The following is a 20,196-nucleotide window of genomic DNA, read 5'->3' on the forward strand; positions in this document are numbered from 1 at the left end:
ATACAACCCATGCTGACCAAGGGCACTAGAAGGTATTAACATCCTCCTCCCACTAAATATTACTTAGAATGATGCAAGCAGAGAATGTGACCCCAAAACATACACTGAACCACGTAATTCTCAACTCCCTGAGGAGTATACATCACCCATACCATGGAGGCCGTAAGAGTGGTGAGTGGGGTTAATTTTTCATTGATTTTAGCAATATCCCAGCATTATGACAGCAGAGGTGCCAGTTATCGGCTTCACACAATGTGTCCATGTGGGGAATCAAACCTGGGTCTTCAGCATGTTATGCAAACACTTTCACCAATAGGCTACCCCACGCATTCATTAGGAGAATTGAATCTCAAGTGGTTTAAAAAGATGATTCTGTCAGAATATGTGCCACAGATTGAGCAGAAGGCACATTTACTTCACACTGCATTAATCTCACAATAACTAAAAAATACAACCAACACATCAATGGCAATTAAAGAATTTTAATTTAAATATTAGCTGGTTCCTGCAGCATGGAACCATGGGAAGGAAGGGGCAATGATATCACATGGTTAGTACATGATTGGTATGAGAAGTGTACATCAAGGGCGTTCTCTGTCTCGTCCACCATTTTGACACACTGCTGTTTGAGACCACAATGTCAAGAACCATTGTGACACAGTGGGGATCATCGTCAGTAACAACCGTGACAGAGTGAGGATGATGAGCACTGTGTCAGGAACAGCCGCGACATAGAAAAACATCAAGAACGCCATGTTAAAAAATGGTTCTGACAGACATAAATGTAGTGAGAACCCTGCTAATTAATATCATAACATCTACGTAAGATGCATAGGGAAGTCAATTTACAGTCTTTTAAACCATAACGAAACAGTAACAAATAATTTTTTACTTAATGTGTTTAGTGAATGTGGCACTTTGACAAACGGTGACAGCAACGTCCTAAGATAACACAAGATTTAACAATTTCGTTTTAGTCCTTTGTATTGCAATAAATGCATAACTCAACAGTGACTATTCTTGCATTGGACAAATAAACAACAACAAAACTATCCTTTGTAAGGATCCAAGTTGCGAGTCACTGTAAGTTCACTTCCCAAACTACAAAAACAGAATCTCACGAGACACCTGTATGGCCTGAGACTTAATAAATACTAGAGTGAGTGAGTGATCGATGAGTTGATCGTGAATGTAATGAAACTGATGGTGTTGATGATCACTGAACATAGACTCTTAGTGTTAAACACAACAGACCTGTGGAATCAGCAAGATATGTAGATATCGGATAGAATACCGACAATAATCTCATATTCACTACAAGTGAACATCATAGACTATGAATACGCTCTTAGCTTTTGTCCAATCACCAGTTAAAATATCTAAATAATATCCATATTTGGAAAATATCTCCTTTCAAATTATGCATAATATAAAATTTCTCCACATTGTTAAATGTGGATCTTTTCCATAACATTCAAATGTATAAAATACAACAGACTAAATTAAAATTGTGTCTTATAAATGCTAAAACTTTGGTGACTCAACTTCGCCTCAATAAGAAAACTTTTACAAGTGTGCCAAAATTAATTAGTGCAAGTTACATGACCACTAAGAATTTCATCTTTATGCATGCATCAACTTTCAAGAAAAGTTTCATACAATCATTCAGATAATAAATATATTATAAAATTCAAAATCCCTAATAAATTCTGATTAACATTCAAGAAGTGAAGTTTTCAAAGTAAAGAGTGAAGTCTTGAAAGTAAAGAGTGAATTATTGAAAGTAAAGAGTGAAGTTCTCTAAGTAAAGAGTGAAGTTTTGGTTGGACTGAGCTGTTATGCATTACCAGTGTTCCAGTGGAAAAAAAACAACCCCGTTAGCATCAGCTGCCATTTCAGAAAGGTAGCAATTTGTTTTAAGTATGGGACATTTTAAAGAAGTTTGAACTGCAAACAACCTTGATCAAGTAATAACTTAAATAAATAGGTTCTATGAACAATTTGAAAGCGATTGATGGAAGAGGGACTACCTCTTCTTATCCCCTCCCCATCCCCCATGTCCCCCTCCCTTTTCCCTTGCGGTAATACACATTATCACAGAACTGTTGTCAGATATAGCCTCAATCAGCTGCAAGGGATTTCACATGTTAAACAGTAAGTCACAAGAGTCAAAGCTAACTCAATTTCTCAACAATCCAACAGTTTTTGTGTTATAAAGTTAGTGGATTAGCAAGAAACATATAAAAAATTGTTATTTTAAATTTATGATAACATTCAACATGATAAGAAAACACTATGCAATCCTAACACTTATTTGCAATTTTTTATTATGCTACACAGAACCTTCTAAACTATTATTTTGAAAATTATGCTACTAAAACAACTACGTTGTATTCGAAGTTGAAATCCAGACTGGAGAGAGTTCATTTAAGAACTGAGAATTCCTCATTCTCGGTAGACTAGACATGTCCAGTCGTCTCTCGACGAGAATTGTCTGAGCGAAGATACTCGAACCAAACATTTGCAATGACACAGTTTGACGGAATTGAAATAATGAATGTATCACAGTTGTCACACGGGACCCACTTCAAGCTGCTTAATAAATCTTGAAATTATTGGTTAAATTAAATGCCCCAAATATGCAATAAATCACATATACAAATGAACTCTCCTTGCTCTGGGCAAGAAACACTCTCCTGTGTACATTCTGCCATTTTGACATATATCAGTTGTTTTAGTCTTTCAACATATCTACACAAGTCTTTGTCTATGCAACAGATCGGGGGAGCTCAGCAAGAGTTACCCCCCTTGTCCATGTTAATCACAATGAGTGTCAGAGGAAGCCAGATCGGCTATAAGGACAGGTAACACATCATGTGGAGATCATTCTGTCATCGTCATCAACAACAACAACAGCATTGTCACTGCTTGCAGTTCTTCCTGACATTGGGGCTACATGGCACCAGCCTAGCTCAATCGGATGTTCGTTGGTAGCTCGCCGCTTGTACCATTGCCGTGCTCTTCCCTGAGTGAATTTCATGTGCAACTGAAAATAATGAATTCGTCATCTAGCTTCTTCGAGTATCCATCAACGCACAGAAATATTGGCCGGCCATGACCAAACGAGAGTCAGCATTTGCAGTGTTGTCAGAATTGATGTCAGCTCATACATATAGCTACTATATCTTTCTACACAGAGGCTTCATTTCTTATCAAGTCCTCGCTGATCTGAGTCCAATCCTTCTGGAATTACACGCATGACAACTGGGCTGCTACCTTGACCTTCATTCTCTTTGTCCTCTTCAAGGTCAAACTGGAACTTTGTGGTTTCCTGGTCATCCTTCTCGTCTGTCTTATTGCTACAGAAACTGGAAGAGGGTGAGATTGGTATCATTGTCTGGTACCAGTCCCGGTTGTCCTCCAGCGTGTCCAGGATTTCCTGGGCGTCTGGAAAGACCAGGTCTGCCCACGTTTCCCACAGTGGATGGACAATATAGTCGATGAATCCAACCTAGAAAGCAAGGGCAGACATTAGTCTTGTGAAAGAATCAGTCATCTCACATAATCATCACACCACTTACACAGAAAATTTCACTTAAGACTAGCTGCATGTGAGGGTGTGAGAACTGTTTTACGCCATTTTTGGCAATATTCCAGCAGTATCACAATGGGAGAAATGGGCTTCACACATCGCACTCCTGTGGGGATTCAAACCCGGGTCTTCGACATGATCAGTGAATGGATGCAACTACCAGTGAGTTTTGATTTATTTATCAAAGATTTGAATGGTATTTCACTTAGATCAAAGCACATCAGCTTAATGTTATGGAGAAAAGATAAAGTGATGCAGATCTACTTAACAGTTTCACAATCTTTCAGCAAAGGCGTTGTGTCCCAATAGTCTGGAATGTTGCTCATACTTTCAATCACTAGCTTTCATAATAAACAGTATTTGTGACTATGCATACCTGAGTCTTTTCCACAGTTGCAGTGTGCCGGTCACACATCGGACTAATATCAAGACCTTGTTCTCGTTCACGATCTCCCTGTCTGAAAAACTCATCCATAATGCGATCCACCCAGTTTTTGTATATATCAAGGGGTTTCGTTGGATTGCTGAGGTCTGAACAGTGAACCATATTCTGGAGAACCTGAAGGGCAAACGAAGGGCAAGGTCAGAATCAAATTAACCAATAAAGAAACCACTAAAGATTCAAAGTTCCTGGACATCAAAATGTTACTTAGTTCTGTCAAGGTACAATGAATTATCTTACAAAACAGAAATATATATAATAAACAGGTGGATAAAATGGACTATTTTATGATCCAGACACTCGATATATATGTTTATTAAAAAGTGTATATGCCTTTGGGTGTGTTATAACCAATGTTTACAGTTAAAAATATGTAAAATATGTAAATATGTTTCAAGTATACTGACCGGCAAAAGAAATGCAAGTTTCTACAAAATGAAATCTCACAAAAGTAAGCATTAACGTCTATGTCTTCTATTTCAAAACTTTACTAAAAACATCAGTGTTGCGTTTCTTTTGCTATCAGTATATTAGCTGTTTCTGTGACGATGAGGTATGCACCTGTATTCTATCAGTATAGTTGTCCAGCAATAGAACTCCGGAGCCGGCAACCTTCTTGGTTTCTACCATAGTCTTCAAATCAGCCAGAAGACTCATATGTTTTGACATGTCTGTCGCCAGCACCTGCAAGAGTCAAACATTCATGAGAATGAAATATCAAAATATATCAATTTTGGCAAACCCATTCTTTCATTTAAGATGTTCCACTTTCCTCATCACCTGTAAATTACTGACCAAGGATGTCCAGCTACTCACCATATCAATGACCATCTTGCGCAGCGTCTGTCTCTGTTTCTTGTTGAGGTTGAGAAAGATATCACAGTTCTCCTCCTGGAGGAGTTTGAATGCCACAGCCAGATGATGGTTCTCCAGAACGGACTCATCATTGTACATCAGGGCCAACTCGGAACCTGGAAACAAAAAAAAGGCACCGGTCAGTCAATATATTGGAGAGATGGAGGAGAGAGGGAGGATTAAGTGGTTGACCTGGGTCCACACTGGACACAAGATGCACAGGTCAGTTACTGCACTATAGGAGGGGGGAGTTGCTGACCAGGGTCTGATCTGTCTGCAGGGGTCAGGGGTTGTCAACACTGGCCTTGAACTATGAGGGGCTGTACACTAACACTAACTGAATTTTTAATCTTTTTCTATTAAACATTTTTGTCCTGTAACTCAAGTCATGTTGAAGGCTGTATTTATTACAACTTAACTGTCACATGGCTCCACATTTTCTCTACAGCTTTTCATATCTCTAAACACAAAAATCCTCTGTTTACACCTGCAGATGGTATGCAAATTTGTGACCGTCTGCTTGCATGACCACCTCTAGCTTGACAGTGCTTTTGTTTATCAGCTTCCCATCTCCAATGAATGAGTGTAGAAGAACATCAAGTTGAATGAATGGACTCAGTGGAGTGAATTACCCGAGCAGTCAGCACCAGATGCCTACAGAGTAGCTTCCAAAACATCAAAGTAAACCAGATATGGAACAGTTTATTTAGACCTCAAGCCAGTATTCACAAATTAGATTTAGGAGCTAGTTTATTCCCTCCCAGTCAAATCAGTCCACACTGGCTGTATATCCAAGCTGACCGAAAACTGCCAAGGATGAGGCTACCCAGCACAGCTGTAGGCCAAAACACTTGCATAGTTAGCTCTTTGTATCAAACAGCAATGAAAACAAACACATCCCCAGCTAAATGTGGAACGTGGGGAGAATGTTCCTCTGCGAATCCTCCAGTGCTGGTTGATACCAGTTCTCCTGACCTTGAAGCTTTGCAGCAACAGATGTCAACAATTGCGTCATAACCAGCAGTCTGGGGTGTACATCGTGGGATATATTTATGCAAATTGGGCAGTGCCAGGTCTTTGATTGGTTGTATGATGCTATTCCTGTCTGTTAAGTGGTGGTACACTTATGATGACGTACATGACCTACAGGTTGCAATGCACTCACACAACACGTCAAACATCTACACTAACCTCAATATCCCAAATTCTCCAGGAATATATCATGTTCATCACATTTGCTCTATGAGCATTGGTATGTGTGTATCTATTGCCACATTTCTATTCTTCCACTAACAAGTATATCCAAATTCTTCCCCTCTCATATATCACCATATCCTAACAATATATTCCCTTCGTACATCCTGATATATCCCTGCTTACAAGTAAACTTGTATATGATTAAGTCTATTCTCAATGACTATACCAAAATATATCACCATTTATAAACAGAGTTGTATATTTTTGTGTATATCACTATGTGTATATCCTGATATACTGGTACTCTTATACCAGCATATGACAATCTCTCTCCTTGTACATCACCACCTGCATATTCTCATACATCCATCCTGGTATATCCTGCTAGTATATCCTGTTTTCTTCTGATATTTCCATCCTGGCACATCTAAAATTGTTATATCCTTACTAGTATATCCCAATGTAGGATACTAGTATGTATTGATGCTATCATCATACTGTATTAGCTATACTGTTAAAATCATGGTGTTCCTAGTATACCTATAGTATATATAGTGGGGCAACCTAGAGGTTAATGTACCTACATGGGTACAATGTGTGGAGCCTATTTCTGGTGTCTGTCACCATGAAATTGCTGGATATATTGCTAAAAGAGGCATAAAACTTGTATATCATGACATATATCCCATTAGTATATCTACCACATCTCTACTGACCTGTTCTGAAACACAATACTTCTGCACCCTGAGCTCAAAGCGATCGTGACATTATGAACTATCGTAACTGTATAGTTTGTCATAGGTTTATGGATCAGCTATGATGACTTTGTTGATTGGGTCCCTGGTCTCGACTGATCACCACATGCCTACAGATGGGAACATAGCCACATGATGACAAGGTGCCAGATGGGGATGATGAACTTACTTGTGTTGACCAAGTACTGGTTGGTGACGCCCGGATGGTCCACATCATGAATAGCACATGCATATATAGCTGAGAGAATCTCCAGATCTGTGAACACACTCTGAAACAAAAATAAAACATCGTTAGATATACAACAACAAAACAACTCCCCCAATAACCAGAAAACCCAACCTGATGTAATAAATTCATCAGCTGAGATTATGTTCCATCAACCTTCTGGATTGTAAATTTCTATCTCATAGCTCTTCTAAGATCTGAATTAGATTTCATCTTTGCTTGTCTTAAGTAATTAAGACTAGGTGGTCAGAGTTGCTGTCTTGTCACATGTCATTGTATCCTGATTGTGTAGATCGATGCTCATGTTGTCAATCACTGGATGGTCTAGCATGGACTTGGTTATATACAGACCTAAATAATATAGCTGAAACATTGCAGTGTTAAACAACAAACAATCAGCCTTAGATTTTTAAAACTTATTTAAACACATGAATATTTGTCCTTACTATATGGCTAATGTCCTTGAAAGGTCACACTGGTATATGTTGATATTTTCCAGCTAGCATATCCACAAAGATTACACGTATATCTTGATCAAAATAATATGTTTTCATGTGAATTTCCTGATAAAATCAAGATGCATCCGTGCTTGTATGAGGCAATAAAATAAAAAAAGGATTTAGCATAAATATTGACAAAGCTTCAAACTGCAGTAATGCGTATTAGCATCTGAACAATCCTTCAACTTCCAGCATCATCAAAACACTCTCCACCATGTTTACGACCAGCCTAAAACTTGAACACTATGCTTCCAACAAACAAATAGGAAGTTTTAATTTTTTAGAGGAAAACATTATCAGATCATCTTATGAAAACATTCTCAGAACCATCAACCTCCGTCTAACCCTAGCAACAACATCCTTATCCACCATCAGATGCTTTTGTGAAAATTCCTGGAAACAGTCAACTGTACTGTTGTGTCCTGGAGATATATTTCTGGGAAGTCTACGCTGACGCCAAGTCCTAGAACCATTCCAGTGTTATCTGTAGAGCCTGTATACTTTAACCTACACTGATTACACTCTCCTTTCATAACATGTTGGGGAAATACTTCATCATAATCAGTAAATAAGAACACTCAGGGTCGGATTCCACTCATTAGTCGACAGATCTTTATCACATAACTTCTTAGAATGTCAAAATACTTTAATCACTTCATCAAAAAGACATGAAAATATCATGGAAAAAGACTGCATAACATAAGAGTTAATCTGGTGACTTTGTAATCCAATATCATCATAGATACCTTTGAGGGTGAGGAACGGCTGATGAGAATTTCAGAACTATCGAAGAAGAACTGGGTAGAGAGTTTACCAGAAGTTGGTGGGAGGTAAGACAATCACTGGTTGGGAAGGTATGCCAAAAACTCTACCTTGCTGGTGAACCAAAACTCACCAAGCAATCCTGCCCACAGAAGTTTCTGGAAGTGAGCTAAGCGCTATGGCAGACAGTCGTACCCTACTTTTACGCTCACCCCCTCACAGGTCGGTGTCACGAGCTCACCCAACAATAATGCCCTACTCTGTAAAACGGCTCATATTAATTCTCTGACAGTCAAGCACCCCTCTAGTGGAATATTTGCATTTGATTTAGGAGCCACTGTTCTTTCTTCCAGTTCAGCCTAGTCCCTCACCCCCACAATCTCCTCTACCGATGCCGTGATGGCGCCTAGCAAGGGTGGGGTTGTGGACGAGGACACACGTAAGTCCTTATCACATCTGTTGGTGCTAATTGTTAGCAACAGTTGGGCAGAACTATCATGAATGGACTTCCACGATAACAAAGAGGACTGTCTCACTTCCACTCTTTCACAGAGTCCAACATGAGATCACCCAATTAATTAAAGAATGGCGAGCTAATAATCTTCATTCATAACAATCTGCTGACAAAATGTTTTGAGGTCATAAAGAATCTCCTACGTCAGAGAAGCCTCGCCAGGAAATAAACACATGCTCATTAATACTCCTCCACTCTCAGTATTATATAAGAGATAAAAACAACTCTCTGATTATCCTGTATTTGAATATAACAAGATTTTATGGTTTGAAGATATCGACACAACAGCCATCTCTTTCTCGTTTTCTTCCTTCCATAACACAAACATTTATAAATCCTCATGTCTCCAGAAAAATGAAGCATATTTTTTCAACTAATGATAGAAATAACTTATCATTCATAAAACTATGAAAAAGCTGAAATATTCATTGTAGATTATCTAAAGTTTCAACACATATTATTCATTATTCATGTCATATATTGGCATCTTGATATACAAAGAGAATGTTTAGAAGTTCAACAAGTGGTTCCTGTTTTTTGCATGGAACATTTTTACCATAAATATCTTGAATCTGCCTGGCATTTTTTCAAAAGGACACAAACAGTTTTGTAGTGACCACATAACAGTGAAAACATATTTTTTATCAAAAGATAATCTGAAAATATTCCTCCGCCAACTAGGACGTATGCACCATGTATTTTCATTTTTGAGAAAACATCTGCAGCTTACAAAACCTAAGGTAAGCTCCACACCTACAGACTATTCATTAACACTGATTATCAACAGGCAATGTTGGTTGTGCTTACTTCAAGGGCAGGTGCGTTGAGGAGCACATGCGTGGACTGTGTGACGTCAGAGGCGTGGATGGAATTATGATAGGGCGTCTCTCGGTGGTAATGTTCTTCCAAGTGCATCAAGTAAGTGACTAGAGTATGAGCAGGAATCTTGAATATTTTTAATAAATCTCTTTCCTGGAAAACAAAGGTTATTGTATTAATATTGATATGCATTTACAAATCACGTCTGTCACATATAACAAATATTTACATGTATTCTCTTGAAAGATTCACAAAATTTCAATTAATGCGGCAAGATTCTTATAAATAATGATCTATCTTTAAAAGTAAAAATGTAAAATCATTTTATTTCTGTTTTCATATAATAATTATTCTGACACTGTGGCCAAAAGAATTCATGTGTTTGTTAAGACAATCAATCTTTTAAGCTACACAAAAATGAAAATTGGTATCTTATTTGTTAGCAACAAATACTGCTTTCTATTTCCCACCTGAAATATAGTGTATGTGATGCTGGTCAAGGGCTTGTTGCTTGAGTATTCAGAAATTTTGAAAATATCAATCCCCCACTTGTCAATGTCATTCAAATACTGAAATGAAAAAAAAAAAGAAATTAGTTCAAGTTCACTTGACAATACATTATTCAATAGCTATCTCAGTAACTATAGTCCTATTGATCCGAAGTACAAGGTTATGCAAACACAGCTTAATACTGACAGCAAAACAGCTGCCGCCTTGCAGTATCAGCAGAATGTCATAATTATATTAAGCATAGCAACCAAATATTCCTATATTCTTCATCTACACAGCTGCTGACATATCAATATTCCCTTTTAGCACTTTACAGCTGAAATATCTCAATTAATAATTGTAGTTGTAGTAATATTGAACTTAATAGTATGTAGGAAGTTCAACAATGGCTTCCCAGACAATCGGTAATCAATAACATAACCTTCAAAAGCATAAGACAAAAGTGCACCAAAGTCAGTACACAGTCTGTCTCACAGTCCCTGAACTGCAATATTTCCCCTACAGCCTTGCCCTCCCTGCAATGCTGAAGCAATGAATGAAGCAAGTCTAGATTTCTTCAGGTCTGAATCTCTGGTCTCCCCGGGGCTTCTTTCCAGTTTAAACTGGTTTATTTGTTCCAAAATTACATACATACAGAGGCTAAGTCAAAGCTTGATTTAGGGCTTTATCATTGCAGGGAGGGCTAGGCTTTAGGGAAAAGAATATGGTTCAGGGACTGTGAGACAGACTATGCTAAAGTCCCTCAATGAAGCAAATGTAGATTTCACTATGTCAATTTCCTGCAACACTGGGGCTCCTTTTCAATTTAAATGGGTTTATTTGTAACTATCAAAGTTATATATGTTCAGGGACTAATCATTAGTCTGTCTGTATCTGTACAGCTCTAGCAATGTGATACACAGAAATGTCTCTTTATAGTCACTCAACTATTCAGCTGTACCACTCATATGACAAAAACATGCCAAACCAAATTCCAGCAATTTCACAGAGTATTCAAATATTTTCACCCATATTTACTTTAATGTTAACATATTAACAAAAAATATCACCTGAATTTAGCAGTTAATGGAGGTTTTGTTTCCTTAAAAATATGAAACATGATACTGGCATGTTTGTCCTGATTATAGCAAGAAGTTTACATCCTTCCCCGAGAAATGTGAATGACATCACTCCACCATGTCATTCACTGCCAACGTGACTGCAGCCATATTAACACCTTAAACACCTCCATGACTGTATTCATATTTCAGCCTAACTTCATATGTTGATCGCACATTTCATGTTCTCTAAGTGGATGACTTCCTCAGGTAACACAGCATTGGAACAATTTTTATACATAGGATGGAAACAAGCCCTACAAACTGTACATAGAACCTGTTGGACTTGAGGTGTCTTCAAACAAATATATTATGCAATCAGAACCAAAATAATTTACATTTCTGTTTTACATCTTATTTTAAAATGAAATACAGACACATAAACTTATGAAGTACACTGAAAATATGTATTTTCATAAAAATCTTTTGTCTTTGTATTTGATAAATTTAATATCATGAAATATTACATCCATGTCTGGCTATTTCTGGTGTTGATATTACTCACATAAAAAGTAAATAATATCTCATCAAAGTTTGAAGCCTGAAAATCTGTAAAAGAAATGAATAATGGATCTGTGCCTTCCATATATATTGTAATAAAAAATAACTGCCTCACTCACTCGTGCTAGCTCTTCTTTATGAGGTGTATCTACTCCATGTTTTGGCACAATTCCTGTAAAACTGTTGGCATGTTTCAGTTTCCGAACACCTTGTATCTGGGACATAGGCCGATTCTTGTCCGGTATTTCCTTAGTTACCGTTTCCACTGTGTCGACTTTCAAGGTCGGGATGTCAACTTCCTGTTGTTTGTCTGTAAAAAAAAACAATGGTTAATCTCCTAGAACAAAAAAATCTTAATTTTTCCTCGTAAAATTAGTCACAAAAATTCACAGCATAATAAAAAACACAACATCCGCCTCTTTATCTGAAAATGAAACTATGTTCCTCGTAATTTTTCACTTCCTTGATTCAATATTTACATTGTGAATATCGTGAATGTGTGTCATGATTGTTCTTAAACATCAAAAACAAAACTGAAAATGTGCATAAACCAAAATGGTCCATCTCAAGAGCACTGCTTAACGTAACACCAGATACAATGCAAATCCAAAATCCTAATCTCACCTCCAATAACAATATACCACTTGTCCAACATAATGATTCAGTTCGGGAGAGTAATTCACGTTTGACCACCGATAGTAAAATTCTTCTGGCTACTGAATAAGTATAATAATCTTGTCACGTTTTCAGTAACAGTGTTCACTAAGAAAGCCACAGGGGTTGTTCATTCAGGTCAAAAAGCTTTAGGTGCCATGGTCCTTCTAGGACCTTGGTGGTCTAAGATAAGTCAGCATGAGGCCCACTGTACACTGTTGCCCTCTATGGGGCCCCTCTGTTTATACTGGCACAGCAGGTGCCCTGAATGGTCTTATTGTGCCCCTCCATGTGCCCATGTAGAATGTAGACTGTCACAGCAGTTGCCCTTGTAATGTACACAGTCTCAGCAGATGCCCTGCTGTATTCATAAACAGACCGTAATGTAGTTAGCCAATCAAAGTCCATAGTGAGGAGGTCCTGTGGAGGTCCTGAGCAGATCATCCCAGGACACACACTGGACAGGATTCTGACTGAGCTGTGTCCACCCTAAGCTTGATATTTATAGCAACCTTGGGACAAATCGGACAGACCTTCAACACAGCAAGTAGCTCAGCATGTGGGACACTCAACGGAGAACCAGCAAAATCACCCCTAAGGTGTCCAGTTGATTGTCTCCAAATCTAAATCCTCTCAAGTATTTGGTAAATGAGTTCTTACTGAGAAGCAGGAAAATCACCCCTAAGGTGCCCAGTTCATGTGTCAACCAACCAGATCCTCTCAAGTATTTGGTAATTGAGTCCTCACTCAGAACCAGCACAATATTCTTGAGATCTACATACACAGAAAATGGAAATGCCAAAAGAAATGTTGAGTTTGGAAGCATGATCGCATTTAACACTACATTCAGACCTTCAAGTACAATACATCAATCTGTAACAACATAAGCCTTATAATCAATATGGCAAACCAGTGGTCGAAAGAATGAGCAAACATTCACATAAAATTTGTATCATTCATCCAAACCCCTGTGTGAGAATATCCCATGGTGCAGCTCTGTCAATCCCAACACAAATTACCACGGCTGAAGGTGTAAGATGTTCTGTACAACAGAACTCTGACCAGCACATACACCAGAGCCTATCCTGTCCTGTTATCCTGATTTTAATTTTTACTGACAACATTTAAAAAAAACCCACAACTTCCTTTTTTTAATACATGCACTTGACTCTTTCAAAGGAATAATTTAAAAACAAATAGCCTCTTTTTAATTATTCTAAACAATGCTTATTTAATGCATATAATGCTTATCAATCCAGTTCATTTTTAACACATGAATTGCTAGATTAATACTACTTGTCAACAAAATTTTTCCCCTTTTATTTACTTTGCAGACTGAAGAATGTCTTCTTTAAGCCATCAAAACTTGTAAATAAATTTTCCACAAACAAGCTTGTCTTGCTCTCTGATCAATGCATGAACTAGTCAGTCATTGACACCACTGAAGGTTCAATAGCCAAAAGAAATGTAGGTGTGGTATTATGAATTAATCCCTATAACCATCTACTGGGTACTAATTAGCATCATGTTTACAACCACTAGCGGTGATTTACATAACAGGACACACTGGGTGGACGATACAGGTTTCTACACACATTATGTATAAGCATTAAGCTTGTCTACAACACCTATCGCTGTCTGAAAATCAGTTTGTACCATAACACTCATTTATTTTGGTTGATAAAACATAAAAATTCACAGGGTTATGTTAAATGACAACACCATGACACATGTATGCTCTTTGCCTTGATAATCAGTGTTGCAGTTTGATAAACAGAAGAGTATCAAATCACGTGTTTACACCTGCTGTCATTGATAGATACACAGATTAACATCACTGTCAATCATCATGCTCTGTGGTTGCTAACATGTTCATTATAGGGTGTGAAAATGAGGTGCAGCTGTCCACTACTCCCTGTCACAGGCCAAAATATTTTGGCTTGGGTCGCTCAGGGTTACCATGAGTATATCAGTCGTAAGTTTCTCTTTCATGTGGTCTGTCTTTGCCCCCATGCCCCTAGACTGTGTGGGATTCACACCAAGTCACTGAGTTCAGAACAATTAGAACAGGAAATGGCTGAAGTATCATACATTTATCCAGTGGAACAAATATGACTTCTAACACATATCGCACAAGAACACATTGTGACATATTTAAGAAATACAGTTTCCTAATATAAGGAGACTTTTGAAAGCAAACAAAAAAAATTCATCCAAAATATTTTGACATAAGAATCTCAGTGATTTCACTCATGGTACTATTCTTAATGATATTTGAGGAAAACAGTTGTATGAGATTATTTTAACCAAAATAATTTTGATGTAGTTACTTACATTCATAGCACGTTCTTGATGACACTGTGAGAAGAATTGTGTCGGTGTGAGAGGTTGGAATCATGTCGATGTTGCTGCCGTTGCAGGGCACGCGACAATGTGAGTCCACAACGGAGAGGGAACACAACACAGGCATATCGCAACTACAAACACTCAGCATCAAACTGTTCCAAGAAAAGTTCTGTTTCAGAACGGGTACCGTCTTTCAGAAACTCCAGATTAGCATCAGGCAGAAACCCTTCGTCAAATATCCAAAGATACAACTCACACTGGCCTTAGAGGATGAACCTCTGTGTCATATACAAGCTCAAAGTAAACTGAATAAAACACACAGAACATTCTAACCATATCTCTCGTATTTCCCTACTATGAGAGTTGCCTTCTGATTGGTTGACTTCCACCCACTGCCTGCCAATCAATGTGCAACACTGGGACTGCATTAGTTTCTTGGCTTGAGTGAACAGCTAATAAGTTCCTCGTGTGAGTTTTGCTTTGACGTCACTAAGCTCTTATGCTGTCTCGTTAGTTCACAGACCTGGCTGGGCTAGGCTTGCTTATGGCTGCCTCAACTCTCCCTGTACAGGCTACAGCTGATACTTGCCAAACACAAGCCGACCTAAAGCCTCGTTATCTACCTGTTTATATAGACTAATATTCAAACAGTTTCAAAGTTATTAATCTTACGTCAGATGAATTTAAAGAAATTCTTTACAGATTACCACAACTTGTATATCATATTCTTGAAATTGGGCAGAGTTATAATTAAAACCATAACATGAACATGGTTGCACTGAATGTTTTCTGTGACAACTCTGTCTGTATGGGGATAGGGAGAATATTGATGGATGTCTGGTGTTCCTACCCATGTTCAGGATGTAATAATTTAGCCATCATGTAGTAGAATTTAGTCATTATGCTGTAGTATTTTAGTCATTATGCTGTAGTACTTTAGCTGTCATACAGTAATGATTTGTCCTTGATCTGCAGTATTTTTCCTATCATGCAGTAATGTTGATTCATTAAGCTGTAGTAGTTTAGCTGTCATGCAGTGATGTTTATTCATTAAGCTGTAACAGTTCAGCTGTCATGCAGTGATGTTTATTCATTAAGCTGTAGTTCAGCTGTCATGCAGTAATGTTTAGTTATAAAGCTGTAGTAGTTTAGCTGTCATGCAGTAATGTTTAGTTATAAAGCTGTAGTAGTTTAGCTGTCATCCAGTAATGCTGAGTCAGTAAGTTGTATTATTTAAGCTATCATGCAGTAATATTTTGCCCCATTCCTTAAACTGATACATAAAATGCAATGATAGCATGAATTTACAGTAACTACGAAGCTGAAAGTAGAAGTAGGGTATGTTTCTTCTAACTCCTGTAACTGGAGCAATGTCACAGCCAGTGTTTATCTGTGACACCAGCCCTCACTACGTGGGCAGGTATCGTACAACTGGATCAAATCAGCAGATTAAATGAATCCTTGCAGACAAGCTATTCCTTACACTGTATGCACAGTAGCCAAATCAATAGTGATCATTTATGGTTTATGCAGAAGGGCAGGTTTATTTTGCCAACTATTTATTCCAAAACATACACGCACTCTTGTTTTGACAATTCCTCCAAGAATAAAAATCGCTAAACATGTCACAATTACATATATGTACTACCCTGTGTGCTAAATCATACTTTGATAAAAAGGAAGTAGATTGCCATATTTAGGTTTGATTTTCCAAAATGCTCCTGCAATGCCGTTTGTGTAAAATTCAGTTAATTATTAAACAAAAAAAAATTAAGATCTCAGTTTCTACTACATTGCTAGCTGTATTGTAAATCAACAATCATTCATTGTTTAGAAGTATTGAAACTAAACATAATCCCATTAAGCTCATACTTGACATGAATAGCATCACGTAATCTTCCCACCTACACCAGTCAGACAAAAAGCAATGCAACAGAAATTGTCATATTCACTTAAACACTTTCATACTGGACATAAATATCTCAGGCAGAGGTAGATATCATGGCTTGAGTGAATAATGTAGTAACCTGACAAAATAAAAAAACAACCCCTACCCGCTCCCCCACCTCTCCACACGCACACACGCACACCATAAAAATGAAACATCTGCACAATATGCCCATATTTGGACGTACAAGGTACCTTTTTTCATGATTTGCATTGTTGAACACATGGTATGCAGCTCCAGTGAGCAAATGTCAAGACTGCATCATATACGACATTGACATTTCCTCCTTTGTGTCAGATGTGTATGACTTCGTTATGACTAAGGAACTCGCTATTTAATCTGTGGTAGGGAGGAGGGATGCTGGCAGGATTTGTTACAATAAAAAGTATAATTGGATAATAACACTTTTCATTTTTTAAAAGAATTGTAAATAATTCCACATCACAGATCTGTGAGAGAGGAGCCAGTTATTGGATAGACTTCTACCCTAACACACACAAGTTTCAAGTTTTTGTAATTGTATCTGACCATACTGAAAGGCATCCAACTTGTGAAGATGCCACTGAACAAAATGTTTCCTCACCATTAAAATTTCAGGGTGGGTGGAGGGGAAGGGGGAATTTGGGCGAATGTCCTACTCAGTTATTACAGATCTGTGACAGGAAAGCCAGTTATCTCAAATCTGTAGCGGACAATCATTATCAAGATCTATGAGAGGACAACTTTCATCACAGATTTGTGAGAAGATAACTTTAATCATAGATCTGTGAGAGGACAACTTTTATCACAGATGTTTCAGGGGACACAAAGGTTATCATAGCTATCACTGATATGTGATGCTTCAGCTATTGTCCCAAATCTGTGATAACAACTGTTCCCTCACAGATCTGTGACAAGAGCTGTCGAGTTAGTCTGTCGTACAGACCCTGAAATATATATATCCAAGAAAGTCCACGCAAGTCTAGAAAATGTGGCACTGTTGAGTCACAGATCTGTGATGGCAGCTGTCCTCTAAAGGATCTGTCATTATAAACTGTTATCCTCTCACAGATCTGTGATGTGGAACTCTGTCACCTGACTCCACCAGTGAACAGTGCATCCAAGCCTACGACTCTGACTGTATCAAATAGCATCAAAGACTGAACATACAAAAAAAGCACCTAACTTCAAAACTGTGATATTTTGATAATTCTTCACTTGATATTTCAAAGTCCTTCCACTTCAAAGGCCACTTGTAATCTTACCTCCCCTGAAAGCATGTAATATTTTCCTCTTATGAAAAGATACGTACTGTTGAGGAGGATGAAAAGATGAAGCAGCTGATGTTTAATTGTCTTAATGCAACTGACCATAATTACATTGCCTATGACTGCCAAGTTCCACATTAACCTATAGTCTCTTAACAACCCAATCCCAACCAAATGCACACTAAAACACAAACCTTCAGTGCTGATTGACAATCTAACAATTAACCCTTAACGACTTTATCACCACACATGAAGAAGTACTGACAGACATTATAAACTTCAAATAATAAAAACATAATTAGGATAGGATATTTTAAGATAAAATCACTCACACAACAACAAAAACAACAGCAAATGTTAGAGTCCTCGACAGGAGAGGCTCATCTGAGCATGAAGCCATTAAGAGGGATAGGTGTTCTTCAACACAAAGGGTGTGACACATGCGGCTCAGTGTTCATAATGATCTCCTGGCCACTGCCCCCACTCCCGAACACAGCGTAGGAAGTGCGATCAACATCCTCATCCTCTCCCATTCACCCTCATCAACATCTTTTAAGACAGATGTTCTGGAAACTGTTCCCCCAGATGAGTGGACAACCTAGCACACTTCATACTTTGAAATGAAAGACAACCTGCGCCTGATTTTGATCAACAGACAGAACTAACATACCAATACGATCCCTTCTAATCATCTACAGCAATATTTTTGCCATGCCCAGCTTCAAGAATATTACCACGGAGACCTGAAAAGACTTTTTTCAGCTTACTCATTAAAATACTATATGTTCTCTCACACATGCACTTTATAAATACACCAATATTTTCTGCTACAATGTTTGAGCTTTAATCACTTAGATTTTTTCAACCTAAAATTACTGATATTCAATCAAATACAATGCAATTCAATCCAAAGCATAAACTTCAAATATCATATTGCACTTTCTGTGGAAAATATTCAAGCATTTATATGCTCATGCAAAATAAAAACATAACATAACAAATATGAGTATCATTCCTTCAACAACTTATAGAATTTGATATTTTCGTTGTGATTGACTAAATCATTAATCACAGCATATGTAAATAGACAAATGCTTAGTCTCTGAACAAAAAAAAATGCAATTTTGATGGAAACTCAACAATCTTTCAGTTAAAAATGTGATTTAATGAAAAAACTGATTAAGGTTGGAAATCTAGACTTGCAGATTGAAAGTTAGTCCTGAAATAAAGCAATAATATTTATACATTCATATCTACAAAATAAAGACAGTAAAATATAAACAGAGATGAAACATTACTTAATTTCAGGGACCCTAGAGATCAATTTAGACTAGCCTAATCAATCTCAAGTTGTGACCCTGTGTAATTAATCCTGCTGGGTCTTGGATACTGATGACCAGACTTGCTTCATTTGAGACTTCCACATTCAGTAGGAAGATGAGAAGGAGAAACAATATAGCTGAGAGACCGTGGGATGTACTACAAGGGATATCACCACATCCTGTTTGAACACATCCGAATCTTCTTCATCAGCAGATGTAACAAACTGGCAATGAGCCAGAAACAGGATGCGTGATTTCTAACTATTTGACAATCACTACAACATCCATGTTATGGAAGAAATCCTTCTTGAAATCTGACCGAAATCATTGTAATGATGACACTTAGAAAGTGTGTTGTTTGCATCATATCATCATAACAATCATTGTGTGGGTTGTATGTACCCATGAAAGCCATGGTGGCTGAGTGGGTTTGATTGCTGACTTTGTGTGCCAGCAATCTTGTGCCTGTCTCTGAGAGTGTTGGTCAGAATGAATGAAATTTGTACTTCATTAAGTGTGTAATTTCTACTGCAAGATTTGGCATTTCCAAACAATATAGTGTATTTATATAGTTTCCTACTTAGACAATATTAAATCTGACACAAACAGATACAAGTTTCCTGACACCATTCACACAGTCTACACATATATCAACTTACTGACAACTTCCTACAACTCAAACCAATAGTAACCCCGCATGCCTTGACAAACTCAAAACATGCCCTCGTAGCTGACAAGCAGCCATAACATTTGTGTCAACCATTGACAATGGACTGACTGTATGTAACTTGGGGACCATCTCAAAAGCTAGTTGTTAATACAACAATAAGGCATAAATAAAGTCCTTCACTTTTTGTTTTGTTTTGTTTGTTCAGAAATATTCCAGGCACATGACAGTGGTTTGTAAAT

At 37.7% G+C, this 20,196-nt stretch overlaps 1 protein-coding gene across 4 annotated transcripts in view; it reads right to left on the bottom strand.

Moving 5' to 3' along the window:
• Window positions 1-466: 466 nt before the first annotated feature.
• Window positions 467-20,196, bottom strand: part of LOC137290359 (3',5'-cyclic-AMP phosphodiesterase 4C-like) — a 374,490-nt gene continuing 354,760 nt past the window's right edge. For all 4 annotated transcript variants that reach the window (XM_067821234.1, XM_067821236.1, XM_067821233.1 and 1 more), the window contains 8 exons: window positions 11,890-12,080; window positions 10,133-10,231; window positions 9,651-9,815; window positions 7,011-7,110; window positions 4,851-5,005; window positions 4,596-4,718; window positions 3,969-4,151; window positions 467-3,511 (listed from right to left, as the gene is read on the bottom strand). In XM_067821234.1, the coding sequence (XP_067677335.1) occupies window positions 3,203-3,511; window positions 3,969-4,151; window positions 4,596-4,718; window positions 4,851-5,005; window positions 7,011-7,110; window positions 9,651-9,815; window positions 10,133-10,231; window positions 11,890-12,080 (1,325 nt within the window). In that variant the 3' untranslated portion in view covers window positions 467-3,202. The remainder of the gene's footprint in view (window positions 3,512-3,968; window positions 4,152-4,595; window positions 4,719-4,850; window positions 5,006-7,010; window positions 7,111-9,650; window positions 9,816-10,132; window positions 10,232-11,889; window positions 12,081-20,196) is intronic.

This window comes from Haliotis asinina, chromosome 7 (genome assembly GCF_037392515.1).
Source record: "Haliotis asinina isolate JCU_RB_2024 chromosome 7, JCU_Hal_asi_v2, whole genome shotgun sequence".
Taxonomy (NCBI): Eukaryota; Metazoa; Mollusca; class Gastropoda; order Lepetellida; family Haliotidae; genus Haliotis; species Haliotis asinina.